This window comes from Bombina bombina, chromosome 1, assembly GCF_027579735.1.
Source record: "Bombina bombina isolate aBomBom1 chromosome 1, aBomBom1.pri, whole genome shotgun sequence".
In the NCBI taxonomy this organism is placed as follows: Eukaryota; Metazoa; Chordata; class Amphibia; order Anura; family Bombinatoridae; genus Bombina; species Bombina bombina.
The window spans coordinates 1135957761-1135975857 of record NC_069499.1 but is presented as its reverse complement, the minus strand read 5'-3'; the positions used below and the strand labels follow the sequence as shown (position 1 = coordinate 1135975857).

Sequence of the window (18097 nt, the reverse complement as noted above, 5' to 3'; positions counted from 1 at the left end):
ACCATTAAATGGACACTGAACCCAAAACATTTTTCTTTCGCGATTCAGATAGTGCATGCAATTTTAAGCAACTTTCTAATTTACTCCTATTATCAATTTTCCTTCGTTCTCTTGCTATCTTTATTTTAAAAAGAATGCATCTAAGCTAAGGAGCCAGACAATTTTTGGTTCAGACCCAGGACAGCACTTGTTTATTGGTGGGTGAATGTATACACCAATCAGCAAGAACAACCCAGGTTGTTCAAAAATGGGCTGGCATCTAAAATTACATTCTTGCTTTTCAAATAAAGATACCAAGAGAATAAAGAAAAGTTGCTAATAGGAGTAAAATAGAAAGTTACTTAAAAACATAAACTATGCTTACCTGATAATTTCATTTCCATCTGTGGGAGGAGAGTCCACTGCTTCATTCATTACTTGTGGGAAGAACCTGGCCACCAGGAGGAGGCAAATGACACCCCAGTCAAAGGCTTAAATACCTCACCCACTCCCCTCATCCCCCAGTCATTCTGCCAAGGGAATAAGGAACAGTAGGAGAAATATCAGGGTATAAATGGTGCCAGAAGAATAAAATTAAATTTAGGTCCGTCCACGGGAAGCAGTGAACTCTCCTCCCACAGATGGAAATGAAATTATCAGGTAAGCATAATTTATGTTTTCCATCTTAATGGGAGGAGAGTCCACTGCTTCATTCATTACTTGTGGGAACAAATACCCAAGCTCTAGAGAACACTGAATGAAAAAAAAAAAAAAAAAAAAAAAAAAAAAAACACACAGGAGGGTAAAAGGAGGCTGACCCTAAACTGAGGGCACCACAGTCTGCAGAACCTCTCTCCCAAAAGCTTCTTCCGCCGAATCAAAAACATCAAATTTGTAAACTTTTGCTAAAGTATGTAAGGAGAACCAAGTAGCCGCCTTACAAATCTTCTCCATAGAAGCCTCGTTCTTAAAGGCCCAAGAAGAGGCCACAGCCATAGTTGAGTGAGCCGTGATCCTAAGGCTTATGTCCCGTCTGGCCTATGAGACAGCGGATCATGCTCCTCAACCAAAAAGACCGAAGTGAAAGAGGCCCTCTGCCCCCCGCGCTTCCCCGAATACACAACAAATAAAGAAGAAGTCTGTCTAAAGACCTTCGTGGCCTGAAGATAAAACTTCAAGGCCCGAACCACATTCAAATTATGAAGCAACCTTTCCTTTGAAGAAGAAGGGTTAGGACACAAAGACGGAACTACTATTTCCTGATTAATGTTATGATTCGATTCGACACAACCTTGGGAAGAAAACCCAATCCAGTGCGAAGAACAGCCTTATCAGCGTGAAAGACCAGGTAAGGAGGCTCACATTGCAAGACCGCTAACTCAGACTCTGCGAGCCGATGCAATCGCCAGTAGGAATAGGACTTTCCAAGAAAGAATTTTAATGTCAAGCACATGCATAGGCTCAAACAGAGCCCTGTGCAAAATCTTAAGAACCAAGTTTAAGCTCCAAGGAGGAGCAGAATTTTTAAAGACAGGACTGATCCTAGACAGAGCCTGAACAAAGGACTGAATATCAGGAAGCTCAGCTAGATTCTTGTGTAACAGTACAGATGAAGCTGAAATCTGTCCATTTAAGGAACTGGCAGCATCCTGGAGAAAAGCCAAAATCCTGGATACCCTAACCTTGTGGCAGGGATATTCACATTCCTCACACCAGGACAAGTAGGTCCTCCACACCTTATGATAGATGCGCAGAGTGACCGGCTTCCTGGCCTGAATGAGAGTATAAATCACTCTCTCCGAAAATTTTCTCTTGGCTAAGACTAGATGTTCAATCTCCACACAGTGAGCCTCAGAGAATCGAGATTTTGGAGTAGAAAGGGACCCTGAACCAGCAGATCTTTGCGACAGGGTAACCTCCATAAAGGAGAGGACATCCACACCAGATCCGCAAACCACGTCCTCTGCGTCCACGACGGAGTAATCAGAATAGCCGAAGCTTGCCCCTGCTTGATGCAGGCTACTACTCAAGGTAGAAGAGGCAGTGGTGGAAAAATGTATGTTACACTCCCAGGGCACCGCTAAGGCATCTATCAGCTCTGCCTGGGGATCCGTGGACCGCGATCCTTATCTGGGTAGCTTGAAGTTGAGTCTGGACGCCATGAGGTCCATCTCCGGCGCCCCCCCATCTGTTGCAGATCTCAGCAAACACCTCGGGATGGAGAGACCATTCCCCAGGATGAAACGATTGTCTGCTTAGAAAATCTGGTTCCCAGTTGTCCACACCTGGAATGTGGATCGCTGAGAGCGAACAAATGTGGATCTCTGCCCATTCCAGAATCCGAGATACTTCCCTCATGGCTAGGGAGCTTCTCGTTCCCCCCTGATGGTTTATGTAAGCCACCGAGGTAATGTTGTCCGACTGGAATCTGATGAATTGGGATGACCCCAGGAGGGCCAAGCCCTCAGAACGTTGACTATCGCTCGAAGTTCCAGAATATTTAATCAGTAGACTCGATTCCTCTCCAGTCCACCTGCCCTGTGTCTTTCTGGCACCCCAAACAGCTCCACATCTTGATAGACTTGCGTCCATGGTCACAAATTTCCCAGGATGGTCTCAAGAAGGACATCCCCTGGGACAGCTGTCCTGGACTGATCCACCAAGAGAGGGATTCCCTCATTCAGTTGTCCAGAGATATCTGTTGGGATAGATCTGAGTGATCACCATTCCATTGTCTCAACATGCACCTCTGAAGAGGTCCGAGATGGAACCTGGCGTATGGAATGACATCTATGCTGGAAACCATGAGCCCAATCACCTCCATACACCTGGCCATAGATGTCCTTAAAAGGAGGTCTAAATGGCAAGACAGTTGGATGCAACCTTGCAATGTCTCTGATCTGTCAAGAATATCTTCATGGATAAGGAATCTATTATCGTACCCAGGAATTCCACCCTGTTGCTTGGAACCAGGGAACTCTTTCCTTCGTTTATCTTCCATCCATCGGATCGAAGAAGTAGAAGAGCCCTCAATGTTCCTCCATGAGACTGCAGGACAGAGACTGGACCAGGATACCGACCAGATAAGGAGCCACTGCAATACCTCTGGCACTCGCTACCGTGAGCAGCACTCCCACAACCTTCGTAAAGACTCTTGGGGCAGTCGCCAGACCGAACGGTAGGGCCACAAACTGGAAGTGTTGGTCCAGAAATGCAAATCTTAGGAACCTGAAGCGATCCTTGTGGATTGGTACGTGAAGGTAAGCATCTTTCAAATCTATTTTTGTCATGAATTGTTCCTCTTGAACTAGGGGCAGAATCGACCTGATCGTCTCCATTTTGAACGATGGGACTGACAGAAACTTGTTTAGGCACTTTAGGTCCAGAATTGGGCGAAACACGCCCTCCTTCTTTGGGACCACGAAAAGGTTTGAATATCATCCCAGACCTCTTTTTTGCTAGAGGGACTGGACTGATTACTCCGAGAGAGGAAAGATCGCTCATCCATCCTAAGAAGGCATCTCTTCTCTGGACTGGTGATAGGTTTGACAGGAGGAACCTGCCTCTGGGCGGATGAGTCTTGAACCCTATCCTGTAACCCTGGGCTACGACCTCCAGAACGTCTCTTATCTAGGCCTCTACAAAAAGAGATAGTCTGCCCCCTACACGATCCAGAGACGGATCAGGGGTCGCCCCTTCATGCCGATTTTGTCTCGGCAGGCTTTTTGTTCAGCTTGGTTTTGTTCCAAGAGTTAGCTTGTTTCCAAGATCCCTTGGACTGCTCTGTCTTCACAGCAGGCTGCTGGCGATGAGACTTGTCCGCACAAAAGGGATGAAAAGTAGACCCCTTAGGTTTATTCTTCTTACCCTGCGGCAGGAAAGGACACTTGCCACCCATGAGCATGGATATGATAGAGTCTAGGCCTGGACCAAAAAGAACCTTCCCTTTAAACGGGAGGGAAAGTAATCTAGACTTGCAAGTCATGTCAGCAGACCACGACTAACCACAGAGCCCTATGGCTAAAAAACAGAAAAACCTGATGTCTTGGCATTCAGGCGAAAAATCTGAATATTTGCATTACAAATGAATGAATGAGCTACCCTTAAGGCCTTAATTCGTTCCTGTATCTCTTCGAGGGGAGTCTCCACCTCGACCATAGCATCACACCAATAGGTAGCAGCACCAGCCACTGCCGGTTGAAAAATGAACCCTGTGAGTTGGAACATCTTTCTCAACATGGACTCCAACCTTTTATCCATGGGCTCCTTGAACGAAGAACTGTGGCCCCCCCACAGCTCCAGCTGCGATTCCGGAAAGGGGAACAGCTTTTTAAAAGAAGTAGAAGGGGAAAAGGACGAACCAAGTTTCTCCCATTCGTTTTTAATAATATTAGCCATTTTAATGGGGACCAGGAAAGTCTGAGGCACCACCCTGTCCTCATAAACCCTATCTAGCTTAGGGATCGAAGTTTCCTCCGGTAGTTTCGGTTCAGGAACCTCCAACGTAGCAAGCACCTCTTTCAGCAGAGAGCGCAAATGCTCCATCTTAAATTTAAAATCTAGTTCATCCGCAGATGGAGGTCTAGAAGTCGCTGAAGCCGACCCAGAAAAAAACATCCAACGAAGAGTCTGAGTCGTCATCATCAGCCGATAATCTGTCAGACACATCCAGTGGAGTAGATGACCCCCCTGGGACGGATAGCTATGTTTCACCCTTTGGTTGCGCTTAGCAGGATGTGGTAAGGCATTGAAGACCGCAGAAACCGCTGTTTGTAACTGATCAGCGAAATCTGGCGGCCAAAGGGCCCCTTCCGCTGGAGGATTAGTAGTGCCCTGGAGAGCTGCATGGGCAATTGGAGACTAGTGTAGGGCACACTCTTCGCGGGACGGAGAACCCTCAGAGGTGGATGGCTCAGTTGTACTAAATATCATATTCTTTTTAGATATTGCCATTTTGTCAAAGCATGTGGAACAGAGTTGAGCAGGCGGATCAACTAGAACCTCCTCACAATAGACACAGTTATTAGGTTTAGTTAAAGAGGGAGTATCCTCTAACATATCAGGGTCCTCTATAGCTTGCGCTTTTATTGTGGACTAGATAGAAATTAAATGGCACCTTTATATCCCAATGGCCAGGGCACTCACCACCTCCCATGACCCAGACAACAGAGAAACAGCTTTGTCTCCTACAACCGCCGGTCAAAAAAGAGGAAGTTAAAAAGGCCACACCCAGTCACATGGAGTGCCATGCAGGACCGCCTCTGCACTAGAGAGAAAACGCGCCAAAAGGTCTGCATCGATATCTCGCTAAAAAACTGACTGTTCACACACTCCTCATCTCACACATGACGCAGCATTAAAACACAATAAATATTATGCACAAATCCCCCCTTCAATAACTCCCTTTCCGAGGGTATTACCCTTGATTCTATACAGATAAAACGAGAGACACACTGTGACCCTGTCTTCTTACGTTATCATATATGTATAAATGAAACGATCTCACCACAATCTATGCTGTGGAACAGGAACATGGCCTCTCAAGTGTGACAGGATAATAGCATCGCTCCTGACATAGACTTGAGAGCAGAAAAGCAGGCAGTGAAACTTGTCAACGCTGATTGCTAATGGAGCTGTTAACCTGAGTCAGAATGATTTAGCAGAAAGACTCTCCCTGCATCTCCGGACTCTAACATTCATCCATGCTCTCACTGAGAGGCTGACAGGACTACTTAAAACTCCAGTCCCATTTTGAAGAGTACTACCCTCCATAAGAGACTATTCCGAATCTTCTGACACTTCTCCGACAACCTCCTGTGACGAAAGACAAAGAATGATGCATGCTCTATCTGAATCACGAAAGAAAAAATAAATTGGGTTCAATGTCCCTTTAAGATATTAAAGGATTGTGATTGACCCCTTATTTCATATGATCCTTATATCAGGCATTCTTAAAATCTAAGGGCCTGATGATAAAAGATTCTCCTGCTTGGATAGAAATTGTAGTGCAATATTCACAGGGGATAAACTCACTGAATGATAAAAAAAAAAAAAAAAAGTGGTGAAACTCTCCAGAACGAAGATCTCTCACAAGATTATAGATGGGCAAATGTTGCTATACTTGTCAAAGGGCTGTTCTCTGCATTTTTGTATGTGAAGGAGACAAAGCCCAATGCAATATAGCACTGCATTATGAGAGTTTTGTTACACTTATACTTTGTATTTTATATTACTTTACACTTTTGATTTGGGTCCTTTCAGTATAATTACATTCAAGTGTTGCACTCTCTTTAATACATTTAGATCCAGCAGTGATTTTACAAATTCTGATTAGGTTTTGAAAGTTTCTGTGTTACTTTAACAAAATTAGGATCTTTATATTTCTGTGCATCTTTTACAACTTACATTGCACACTATCTATTGTAAAATAGCTTCAAAAGTATGGGAGGGACAGAGTTTCCTGGGCAAACCAGAATTCTTGTAAAATGCTGTAAACAGTTTACAAAAGCTGGTCTCACTGAAATATTTTGCCAGCTGTATGCAGGTGATGTTTGTTCAAAATTCACAATACTTATTTGACAGAAAAGTTAAACTAAACTATAGGCAAAAGCAAGTCAAATTGTAGTGAAAACATTTCAGTTTAATTTGTATTTGCTGCAAACTGAGCCTTTATATCAGACCACTTACCTTCTCTCTTCCCTGTGAAATTGTGTATCCCAGAAAGACTCATTACTTTCTGTGGAAAGCATCTCTCTGGGACTTCCAGGTGCAGCTTCTGAAGTCTGCACTATAATTTTTCTTCAGACTAGAGAATCTTTGCTTAGCGGGCCCAAAGAAAGTAATGAAGTGCTCTCTCAGGGACATTTAAGCTTTCAGTTTTATTTTAAAATATAAGAAATACAAAGTCCAATGTAATTTGTAAAATACACAAAGTATGACCCTAATTTGTTAAAAAGTTACACAGAAATGGTCATACCATAATCAGAATTTGTAAAATCACAATCTTTAATAAACGGTTGTATACAAAATAAAAAAGTGCAAAGTTAAAAAAAAAAAAAAAAACAAAAAAAAAAACAACTTTATATGAAGTGTAAAGTAATATAAAATACAAAGCAACATGTTTGCAGCAGAACTGTCATACAGTGCTATATTTCACTGGGCTCGTCTTTCCATCACATAAAAACAGGGAACGTCACTTGGAGAAATATAACACAACCTGCCTTTTAAGAATTTCACTAGGGATCTCCCATTCTCCTTGTAGCCCTTTCAACAGAGCAAATAAAAAAAAAGGTATTTGATAATATTGTAGCTGCATAAAAATGCACAGGTTAAGAATTATAATTAATGTGTACTTAGATTTACCATTACTTTAACTAACACTGTAATGAAATCTGTCCCTTTGGAGCATTACAAATATTATGTTGCTACTCACGATGAGAAAAGATGGGTCCCATCCAGAAGGGAACAGTTGTAATGATACTTAATAAAATCCCCTTTTTTGGTTGTCACGTTGCACACTTCTGGTTTGTGCGTCACCTCAATCTCTACAGCGTCCTTAGGGTTGTGAAAATCAATGATATGGACATCAAAAACCAAGACTGCTGATCCAGGAATACTGTTTGCTGATGAGAGAATAGGTTTGATACAATCAATTAAATTCTTGGCTTGAAAACAACTTATTTTCAATGGACAACTGAGTTAATCCCCCCCCAAAAAATTATATATATATATATATATATATATATATATATATATATATATATATATATATATATATATATATATATATATATATATATATATATATATATATATATATATATATATATATCTATCTATCTATCTCTGGAACAGAAGAGGGAAGGGCGCACAGCAAAAGGAACCTCCTGTTGTAGTATATCACAATACTTGCTATTTTTTCTGCAATAAATTGCCAAATGAAAACTCATGTGCTTTCACCTTAATTTATATGAGGTATAGATAAGACTCTGAGGAAGGGGATGTAAAGTTCCCGAAACGTTACACTTGTCACAGTAAATTTGATCTTTGAAATACCCATCGAGTGCAAGTCTTTATTTTTTGCTACTATGTATATTACTAGTGGCCCTATTTGAGAGGGATGGAGAGGGATATATATCTCCCAAATGGCCCTATTTGAGAGGGTTGGTCCCCGATTCTGAGTTCATATGTCCCTATGTACAGAATGTCCCTTAGCCTCATCTGTGGAACACCCAGAGATCCATAACCACACCCACTAACCACCCACAAAATGGTGATGCCCCCCCCAATAAACCTGTGTCCATGATACAGAGCCACAAAGGTTGGGAGGTATGTAGCTATTACAAACATACAGGACTGGAATAGAAGCGTAGTACAAAAATGTTGGTGTTATGGTGCGTTAACATTGCTCAATGGAAACCTACACCTCTTCCATTTTTTACAAGTCCAAAGTTATTTTTTTTTAACCACTTAAGCAACAGTCTAGTGTGCACAAACCTCTTATTGGATAGAACAGATAAGTTAAATCCCTCACATAAAAAGGCATCTATGAGAGAGAGTGTAGTAAAGTAAATAGCTTGTTCTATGGCTACCACCAAGGAGCAGCGTCTTAACCAGAGGAAAACTTTCCTGAAGTATATCAGTACGATTCCGCCGAGTAAGGTCAGTCCAGCCCCGAAATACCAGCCAATTCTTTCCTGAAAAAGACGTTGACTCTTTGCCTAATGTGCTTAGAGGAGTATGGCTGATGAAGTTCAGAGGAGAATTGCCTAGAATTTCGGGGCTGCTCTGACCTTACTCGGCAGGATCAGATTGATATACTTCAGGAAAGTATACTGAGCTGCTCGTTCCTGGTAGAGCGCTTCTCTTTGGATGCATTAGGATAATGCTCAAGCAATATGGTGATGGTGTGCAAAAAACAAACAATCAAAAAAAAAAAATCCTTTATTTCCACTGCATTTTCAAACTAGTAAGAAATTATTGTTCCTTTCAGGTCTCAAAATGTGGCATTTTGTTTTGCGCTTGAGCTCAAAGCCTAAAATTCACACCTTGTAATACAAGATCAGTGAGAGTGTTTGGTTACAAATTTTAATCCCACTTATAATAGCAGATTGTGTGTTATTTTTTGTGCAAAGGCCGAGCACAAGATAATGCACCCTGCACTATCCAGTGGGCTCCATTTGTAAAATAGAACATAACGGTTCCACCAACAAAAAAACTCAACTGACGTACCGATGCCATTTTCCCCATAACCTAGGTGTGGGGGTATGATGATTCTTCTCCTTTCTCCTACACAAACCCCCTGCAGTCCAGCGTCCATTCCTGGTATAACATAACCCATGCCGATGTAGGTGTTGTATGTGCTGTTCCTTTTATAGCTGCAAATGAAATGATCACAGGTTAAAAAGGAGTATCCTGCAAGTTTAGATTCATGTAATCTTTCAAAAACAAAAAGGCAGACTCATGATACAGAACTAAATACTATTTATATATCATAGTATTAAATAATATATAAATATATATATTTATTTTTACTTTTTATTAAGATATAGCACCATAATAAAAAATCTCATTTAGATAGGTAGATGTAACTCGCATATACAATCTACTTAATTTTTTTATTGTTTAAAAGAAAGCAACTACCCATTGCCCCCAGCATTACATAATCAACATTGTTATATTTATATACTTTATAACCTCTAGCCTATTTCTATGCCCCTGCAGGCTGCCCCTTGTCTCAGTGCTTTTTTCCAGCTTTTTACAATCTTGCACTCCAGCTAGACAGTGCTAGTTTATGTGTGCCACTACCATGGAGAATAATGGGTTCAGAAGAACCAGCACTAATTGGAGAAAATGCAAGATTTAAAAAAAAAAAATGGAAGCACTAATATAAGGAGCAGTATATATATATATATATATTCATCATTTTGTGCCTAGGGTATAGGGACTGGAAAGTCAAAATGATACATTCATGATTCAGATAGAGCTGGTAATGTTAAAACAACTTTTCAATTTACTTCTATTATTAAAATTGTTTTGCTCTATTGTTATCTTTTTTTTTTGAAGAGTTCATCTAGGTAGGCTGATGTGAGCTCATGAGCGTGCAAGTGTCTAGCAGTCTATGACAGCAGTGTTTATAGTAATGTTAAACTTGCAAACACTGCTGCCAGGTCGCTAAAGACACTTGAACCCTCCTGAACGCACCCAGGATTACACTGTATAATAAATAATACCAAGAGAACCAAGCAAAAACTGATAAGTAAATTGGAAAGTTGTTTAAAATGTTACGCTGCATCTAATCCATGTAAGTTTATTTTTTACTTTAAGGTCTGAGATTTCAAGATACTGAATTATCCACCAGGTGAATGATTTTTCTGATTAGCAGGCGTTTGATACTCTAATATGACGAGAATCTTATAAATGTTTGAGATGAAAATGAAGACCAAGTTGGCCTCTCTTTTTGAGTTTTTTATTTTTCAGTTTTCAAATTTGTGTGGGTGCGATTTCATAAGTTGTTGTAATTTATCATCTAACTATGGTTACAGTTTTGTTACTGTGTTCTATCGAGAACTCCAATCTAACGTCACTTCTGGTGATTCCACACATCTGATTGGTCCGTGTCTCAGTGAGTGACAGGATTCACAACCAACCAGATGGGCACTGTAATCGCCTATCTTCACTATCTATTTTGGCTCTGCATGGGGGGGTGTAAAGGGGGGCAAAGTCCCCCTTGTAAACCTCATTCCCTAAGGTTTACTTGGGGTGTATGCCAGAGGATCAGCGGTGCGCCCCCCAGGACAGGCAAAAACAGATAGTGAAAATAGAAGAGTCACCGGAAAGGGACATCAGATTGGAGTTCTCTTCAGAACAACTGCACTACGTAACACTAAATGTTCTCTGGCTCTCTAAATGACACAGCAATTTCTGTAGCCTTCAAGGAAGAACCAAGCAGGATATGCTGAACCATCAACAACTTTCTTTTATGCAGCTTTTAGCCTCATCCTCACCAGGCTATGGCACAGGGCCTGCATTTATGGAGAGGGATATAAAATCAGTGGCCTATAATGTTATTTATTAGGAGCAAAAACATGTAAAATGGTTGCTTTAAAAATGAAAAACAGTTATAGATATGAATAGACAAGTGTGTTAAAGGGCCAGTAAACCCACCAAATAATGTTATGTAATTCTGCACATAGTGCAGAATTATATAACATCAGGTTAGCGCCAGATTTCTAAATCAAAGTATGTAATAGATATTTTCCTATAAAAATGTATTTTACAGACCGCCACTCCTGGGTCTGCCAGACCAGAACGAGCTATATTCATTGTAATGGTGCGATTTGGAGGGCTGTGACTAGACAGCGTGCCCGATGCGCTTAGAAAAAAAACAACAGACCCACTCAGTAGAGCCAGGAGCGGCAGTCTGTAAAATACATTTTTGTAGAAAATATCTGTAACATACTTTGATTTAGAAAGCTGGTGCCAACCTAATGTTATACAATTCTGCACTATGTGCAGAATTATATAACAATATTTGGTAGGTTTACTGGCCCTTTAAATGTAGAATAATTACCTGGAATCAAACAAAGCTCCATCCAAGAGGGTTCCATTGTAGTGGTAACGCACATAGTCTCCAGTTACTGCCTTACGCTTACATGACTGGGGAATGACCTGGTTATCTATTTTGATCCCATCCTTGGGGTTATGAAAGTCTATTAACAGGACATCAAACACCAGAGAAGAATGTGGAGGAATCACAGTACCTGAAAAAACAAGGCAGATCCCGTGAAAGACTCATCAGTATGCAGCAGTTTCTACCCCACCAAGCATCAGTGACCAAATGTAAATAAAGATACACTCGGCCTTCATTTATTCACTCCTTCCCATGTGTGTTGCTTGTGACCATTAAAGATTGACAAGCTCAGACTCACCATAACCCTTCTCTCCATAAGCCAGATAGGGTGGGATAGTGATCTTCCTCTTCTCTCCAGCACACATGCCTAAAAGACCTTGATCCATGCCTTTAATAAGCCAGCCGGATCCTACGTATGTGTCATATGTACTAGAACGGCTGTAGCTACAAGGAAGGAAAACAATGGGCATCAATTAACACAAGGTTTTAAATGCCAAGTATCAATACATTTTTGTTTTAATATTAAGATATACATACATCTACAGGTTAAAACCACAGGCTATAATAAACAGCACATATACTTGTTTTACAATATATTGTCATTAAATTTAAAACAAAAAAAACACAACAACCTCTTCCCTTACACAGCTTGTTTGTTCTGCCTTTCTCCAGCATCCCCCCACAATTTAATAAATAAAAAGCCATTTTCCCTGATATTTTGTTCCATAATACATTTAGAGTTCTTAAAGGGAATATAATCTGCTTTTGTTTGTTGGATGGCTGCAACTTAAAGGGATATGAAACCCAAAAATTAATTTTTCCGAATTCAACACTGCTGCCGTATAGTGCTCCAGAAATGAGCCAGCTGCTTAGCTTACGTCTGCTTTTCAGCTAAAGATATCAAGAGAACAAATAAAAAAATAGAAGCAAAATTAGATAGTTGTTTAAAATCACATGCTCTACCTGAATCATGAAAATAAAATTTTGAGGTTTTATATCCCTTTAAGAAAAAAATTTATATATATATATATATATATATATATATATATATATATATATATATATATATATATATACACATATATACACGGTATATAAAAACATAGAAGTAGTCTCAACACTGTTTTATCCAAAATTATCCTTTATTGAGGTAAATAGGAAGACAGCAAACAGCTACGTTTCGGGCCTACATAGCCCTTAGTCACGCTATAGTACCTGTGAACAAACTGATTAACTCTTTCATTGCCATATTGATCACAATTTGTTAGTCTGGCACCATCTAGTGGACATAGTAACAAAAAAAAAAAAATTAAAAAAAAAGGGACAGTAAAGTCAAAATTAAACTTTCATGATTCAGATAGGGCATGCAATTTTAAACAACTTTCCAATTAACTTTTATCATAAAATTTGCTTTGTTCCCTTGGTGGTATTTTTGAAAAGCTAAACCTAGACAGACTCAACCGATTTCCAAACCGTTGAAAACCGCCTCTTAGCTCAGAGTATTTTGAAAGTTTTTCACAGCTAGACAGTACTAGTTCATGTGTGTCATATAGATAACATTGTACTCACTCCCATGGAGTTATTTAGGAGTCTGCACTGATTGGCTAATTTGCATGTCTGTCAAAAGCACTGAGATAAGGGGGCAGTCTGCAGAGGCTTAGATACAAGATAATCACAGGAGGTAAAAAGTATATTAATATAACTGGGTTGGTTGTGCAAAACTGGGGAATGGGTAATAAAGGGATTATCTATCTTTTTATACAATAAACATTATGGTGTAGACTGTCCCTTTAAAATGTCAGAGATACCTGTAAGATTACATTTACACAAACTAGTTAATTTAAAAACAAGCATTTTACAACCATAATATCCAAGTACATTAAAGGATTATTACAAACTCCATCTATATTAAAACCAATTTAATAAAAATAAAATAAAGAAACAAAATGTAAATCATAATCTTTATTTTGGAATTCAAAAATGAGGGACTATACATCCAGTAGGTTTGAATAAAGACTATGGATTTACATTTTTTTTTTATTTAATTGTTTTTTATATAGATTTAGTATGTAATAATCCTTTAATGTACTTGGATATTAAAGGTTGTAAAATGCTTAAAAGGGACAGTCAACACCAGAATTTTTGTTTAAAAAGATAGATAATCCCTTTATTACCATTCCCCACTTTTGCATAACCAACACTGTTATATTAATATACTTTTTTACCTCTGTGATTAACTTTTATCTAAGCATCTTCTGAAAGCCCCCTGATCACATCAAATAATATCTATTGACTTTCATTTTAACCAGTTAGTGCAGTGTCTGCCACAAGCGTGATCAAAATGTTATCTATATGGCTCACATGAACTAGCTCTCCACTGTTATGAAAAGCAAATAAAAAAAGTATGTGATAAGAGGCGGCCTTCCAGGGCTTAGAAATTATCATATGAGCCTTCCTAGGTTTAGCTTTCAACTAAGAATACCAAGAGAACAAAGCAAAATTGGTGATAAAAGTAAATTGGAAAGTTGTTTAAAATTGCATGCCCTATTTGAAACATGAAAGTTTTTTTGGACTCTGTCCCTTTAATGTTTTTTTGGTTACTATGTCCACTAGATGGCGCCAGACTAACAGAAATTGTGACCAATATGGCAATGAAAGAGTTAATCAATCAGTTTGTTCACACTATAAAAGGAGGTTGTTACCTGTAAACTATAGCATGACTAAGGGCTAGTTAGTGTGTGAGCATTATATATATATATATATATATATATATATATATATATATATATCTATCTCATATTGTTCAAATATTAAATATTCATTCAACTGCTTATTAGAAAGTCTGAAATCTTGGTGAGCTGATTGTTTTTCCATAACTTAATTATAACCAAGTTAACGGTAATACATTTTTACTTTTTTAAAACTTTATTTTTGAATTTTTTTTTACAGGTAAACCGAAACACTGCCACACAGCATTGCACAGTGTTTTATCATCATAAGGCAATAACAATATGAGGTGTAATATAGTCTTTTCAAGGAATCCGAGTCTGAATTGTGTCCATCAGATTTTCTCGGAGCCATGTGGAGTGGTCAGGCCCCCTGCATAATTAAAACGTTTAAGAAAACACAACCATACAAAACAAAACAAACTCATAAATAGATATTGGCTAACTGCATCAATGAGTCTAGGGGATGCTGGAAGGTGATATCGTACCAAGTATGGAAAAATTATGCTCGGAGGCGCTAATTGCACTATATTGAGGTTTACTTTCACACTCCAGTAGGGTTCTTTTGCAGTTATAGTATTAGTGCGAAGTCAGGCCTTCCGTAATAGTCATTAATGTTGTACGATTGCAATTATGTCAATAGGCTGATGCAGTCATGCCAACTAATAACATAAAACATAAACTCAAGACAACTTAAGTACCTTTGATATGTGGATAAAGGAATATTCAGGTTGTTGCGTCGACGGATGGATGTGCTCACGTTCCAAGGGCCCCTATATGTAGCCACCAGAACTTCTAGTGATGTAGTGGTTGTGTCAGTCCATATTAGTAGTGAATTAGTTAAGAGTCAGGGTCTGAGTCCGACTCTGGTACGCACCAGCGTCCTTGTAGGTTCTCATTTAGCATGAATATGGAATGTTGGAAGGGGCGCAGGAGTTTCCTCCTCAGCCTCATTGGTAGATGCAATATGTACGGTTCCCACTTAGTCATAAATGATTTAATTCTAACATCACGGTTACTCTGTGTGTCTGCGTGCTCTGCCAGAAACTGTTGATGTATAGCATGGACGGTAATACATTTTTATTGAGAAGTCAAGTAAGGCAGAGCAGTCATATTGAGGTATAGGGGGATATTTGTAGGGACATCTGTATGTTACTAAACAAGGGCAAATTCTACGGACTTACCTGGAGTCAAAATAGGTCCCATCCAGCAGGGTTCCATTGTAATGGTATCTCACAAAATCTGAGTCCTGTACTGTCCTGTTGCACCCACTGGGTTTCTCAATGGTTGTAATTTGCACCTCGTCTTTCTTGTTCCAAATATCCACGAGAATTATATCAAAGTACAGAGTGGCGTCAGCAGGAATCATTCCGGCTAGAGGAGAAAAAAAATAAAAATAAATAAATAGGGTCACAGTGGGCTTAGTAATTCACAGAAAAAAAAATGTAAATCAGGATGTTATTTTCAGTTTTGTATTCTATGTTGATCTCTAGGAGTGGTGGGATATATTAAACATAGGGTAAAAAGTAGAGGGGCACAGCACTGAATGACCTGCAGGCTAACAGCACATGTATTGCAGAGAATGGACTAGTTTTGTGTGAGGTTGATAAAAGATAACATCTGAGGACTAAAATGGGCGGGGGACCAGAACAGCACAAGGGTTCAGGTAATAATTTAATACAGAAAGACTTGTCAGTCATTTAATAAAAACAGAATTTATGTTTACCTGATAAATTTCTTTCTCCAACGGTGTGTCCGGTCCACGGCGTCATCCTTACTTGTGGGATATTCTCCTCCCCAACAGGAAATGGCAAAGAGCCCAGCAAAGCTGGTCACATGATCCCTCCTAGGCTCCGCCTACCCCAGTCATTCGACCGACGTTAAGGAGGAATATTTGCATAGGAGAAACCATATGGTACCGTGGTGACTGTAGTTAAAGAAAATAAAATATCAGACCTGATTAAAAAAACCAGGGCGGGCCGTGGACCGGACACACCGTTGGAGAAAGAAATTTATCAGGTAAACATAAATTCTGTTTTCTCCAACATAGGTGTGTCCGGTCCACGGCGTCATCCTTACTTGTGGGAACCAATACCAAAGCTTTAGGACACGGATGAAGGGAGGGAGCAAATCAGGTCACCTAAATGGAAGGCACCACGGCTTGCAAAACCTTTCTCCCAAAAATAGCCTCAGAAGAAGCAAAAGTATCAAACTTGTAAAATTTGGTAAAAGTGTGCAGTGAAGACCAAGTCGCTGCCCTACATATCTGATCAACAGAAGCCTCGTTCTTGAAGGCCCATGTGGAAGCCACAGCCCTAGTGGAATGAGCTGTGATTCTTTCGGGAGGCTGCCGTCCGGCAGTCTCGTAAGCCAATCTGATGATGCTTTTAATCCAAAAAGAGAGAGAGGTAGAAGTTGCTTTTTGACCTCTCCTTTTACCTGAATAAACAACAAACAAGGAAGATGTTTGTCTAAAATCCTTTGTAGCATCTAAATAGAATTTTAGAGCGCGAACAACATCCAAATTGTGCAACAAACGTTCCTTCTTTGAAACTGGTTTTGGACACAGAGAAGGTACGATAATCTCCTGGTTAATGTTTTTGTTAGAAACAACTTTTGGAAGAAAACCAGGTTTAGTACGTAAAACCACCTTATCTGCATGGAACACCAGATAAGGAGGAGAACACTGCAGAGCAGATAATTCTGAGACTCTTCTAGCAGAAGAAATCGCAACTAAAAACAAAACTTTCCAAGATAATAACTTAATATCAACGGAATGTAAGGGTTCAAACGGAACCCCCTGAAGAACTGAAAGAACTAAATTGAGACTCCAAGGAGGAGTCAAAGGTTTGTAAACAGGCTTGATTCTAACCAGAGCCTGAACAAAGGCTTGAACATCTGGCACAGCTGCCAGCTTTTTGTGAAGTAATACCGACAAGGCAGAAATCTGTCCCTTCAGGGAACTTGCAGATAATCCTTTTTCCAATCCTTCTTGAAGGAAGGATAGAATCCTAGGAATCTTAACCTTGTCCCAAGGGAATCCTTTAGATTCACACCAACAGATATATTTTTTCCAAATTTTGTGGTAAATCTTTCTAGTCACAGGCTTTCTGGCCTGAACAAGAGTATCGATCACAGAATCTGAGAATCCTCGCTTCGATAAAATCAAGCGTTCAATCTCCAAGCAGTCAGCTGGAGTGAAACCAGATTCGGATGTTCGAACGGACCCTGAACAAGAAGGTCTCGTCTCAAAGGTAGCTTCCAAGGTGGAGCCGATGACATATTCACCAGATCTGCATACCAAGTCCTGCGTGGCCACGCAGGAGCTATCAAGATCACCGACGCCCTCTCCTGCTTGATCCTGGCTATCAGCCTGGGGATGAGAGGAAATGGCGGGAACACATAAGCTAGTTTGAAGGTCCAAGGTGCTACTAGTGCATCCACTAGAGCCGCCTTGGGATCCCTGGATCTGGCCCCGTAGCAAGGAACTTTGAAGTTCTGACGAGAGGCCATCAGATCCATGTCTGGAATGCCCCACAGGTGAGTGACTTGGGCAAAGATTTCCGGATGGAGTTCCCACTCCCCCGGATGCAATGTCTGCCGACTCAGAAAATCCGCTTCCCAATTTTCCACTCCTGGGATGTGGATAGCAGACAGGTGGCAGGAGTGAGACTCCGCCCAAAGAATAATTTTGGTTACTTCTTCCATCGCTAGGGAACTCCTTGTTCCCCCCTGATGGTTGATGTACGCAACAGTCGTC

The 18097-nt window shown here is 40.1% G+C and overlaps 1 protein-coding gene across 1 annotated transcript in view; it reads right to left on the bottom strand.

The window, feature by feature from the left end:
* FKBP10 (FKBP prolyl isomerase 10) overlaps positions 1–18097 on the bottom strand; it is a 54798-nt gene that overhangs the window by 27426 nt on the left and 9275 nt on the right. The window contains exons 3-7 of the mRNA XM_053698844.1: positions 15522–15711; positions 11910–12055; positions 11552–11741; positions 9211–9356; positions 7412–7601 (exon numbers count right to left, since the gene is read on the bottom strand). Of these exons, the coding sequence (XP_053554819.1) occupies positions 7412–7601; positions 9211–9356; positions 11552–11741; positions 11910–12055; positions 15522–15711 (862 nt within the window). The remainder of the gene's footprint in view (positions 1–7411; positions 7602–9210; positions 9357–11551; positions 11742–11909; positions 12056–15521; positions 15712–18097) is intronic.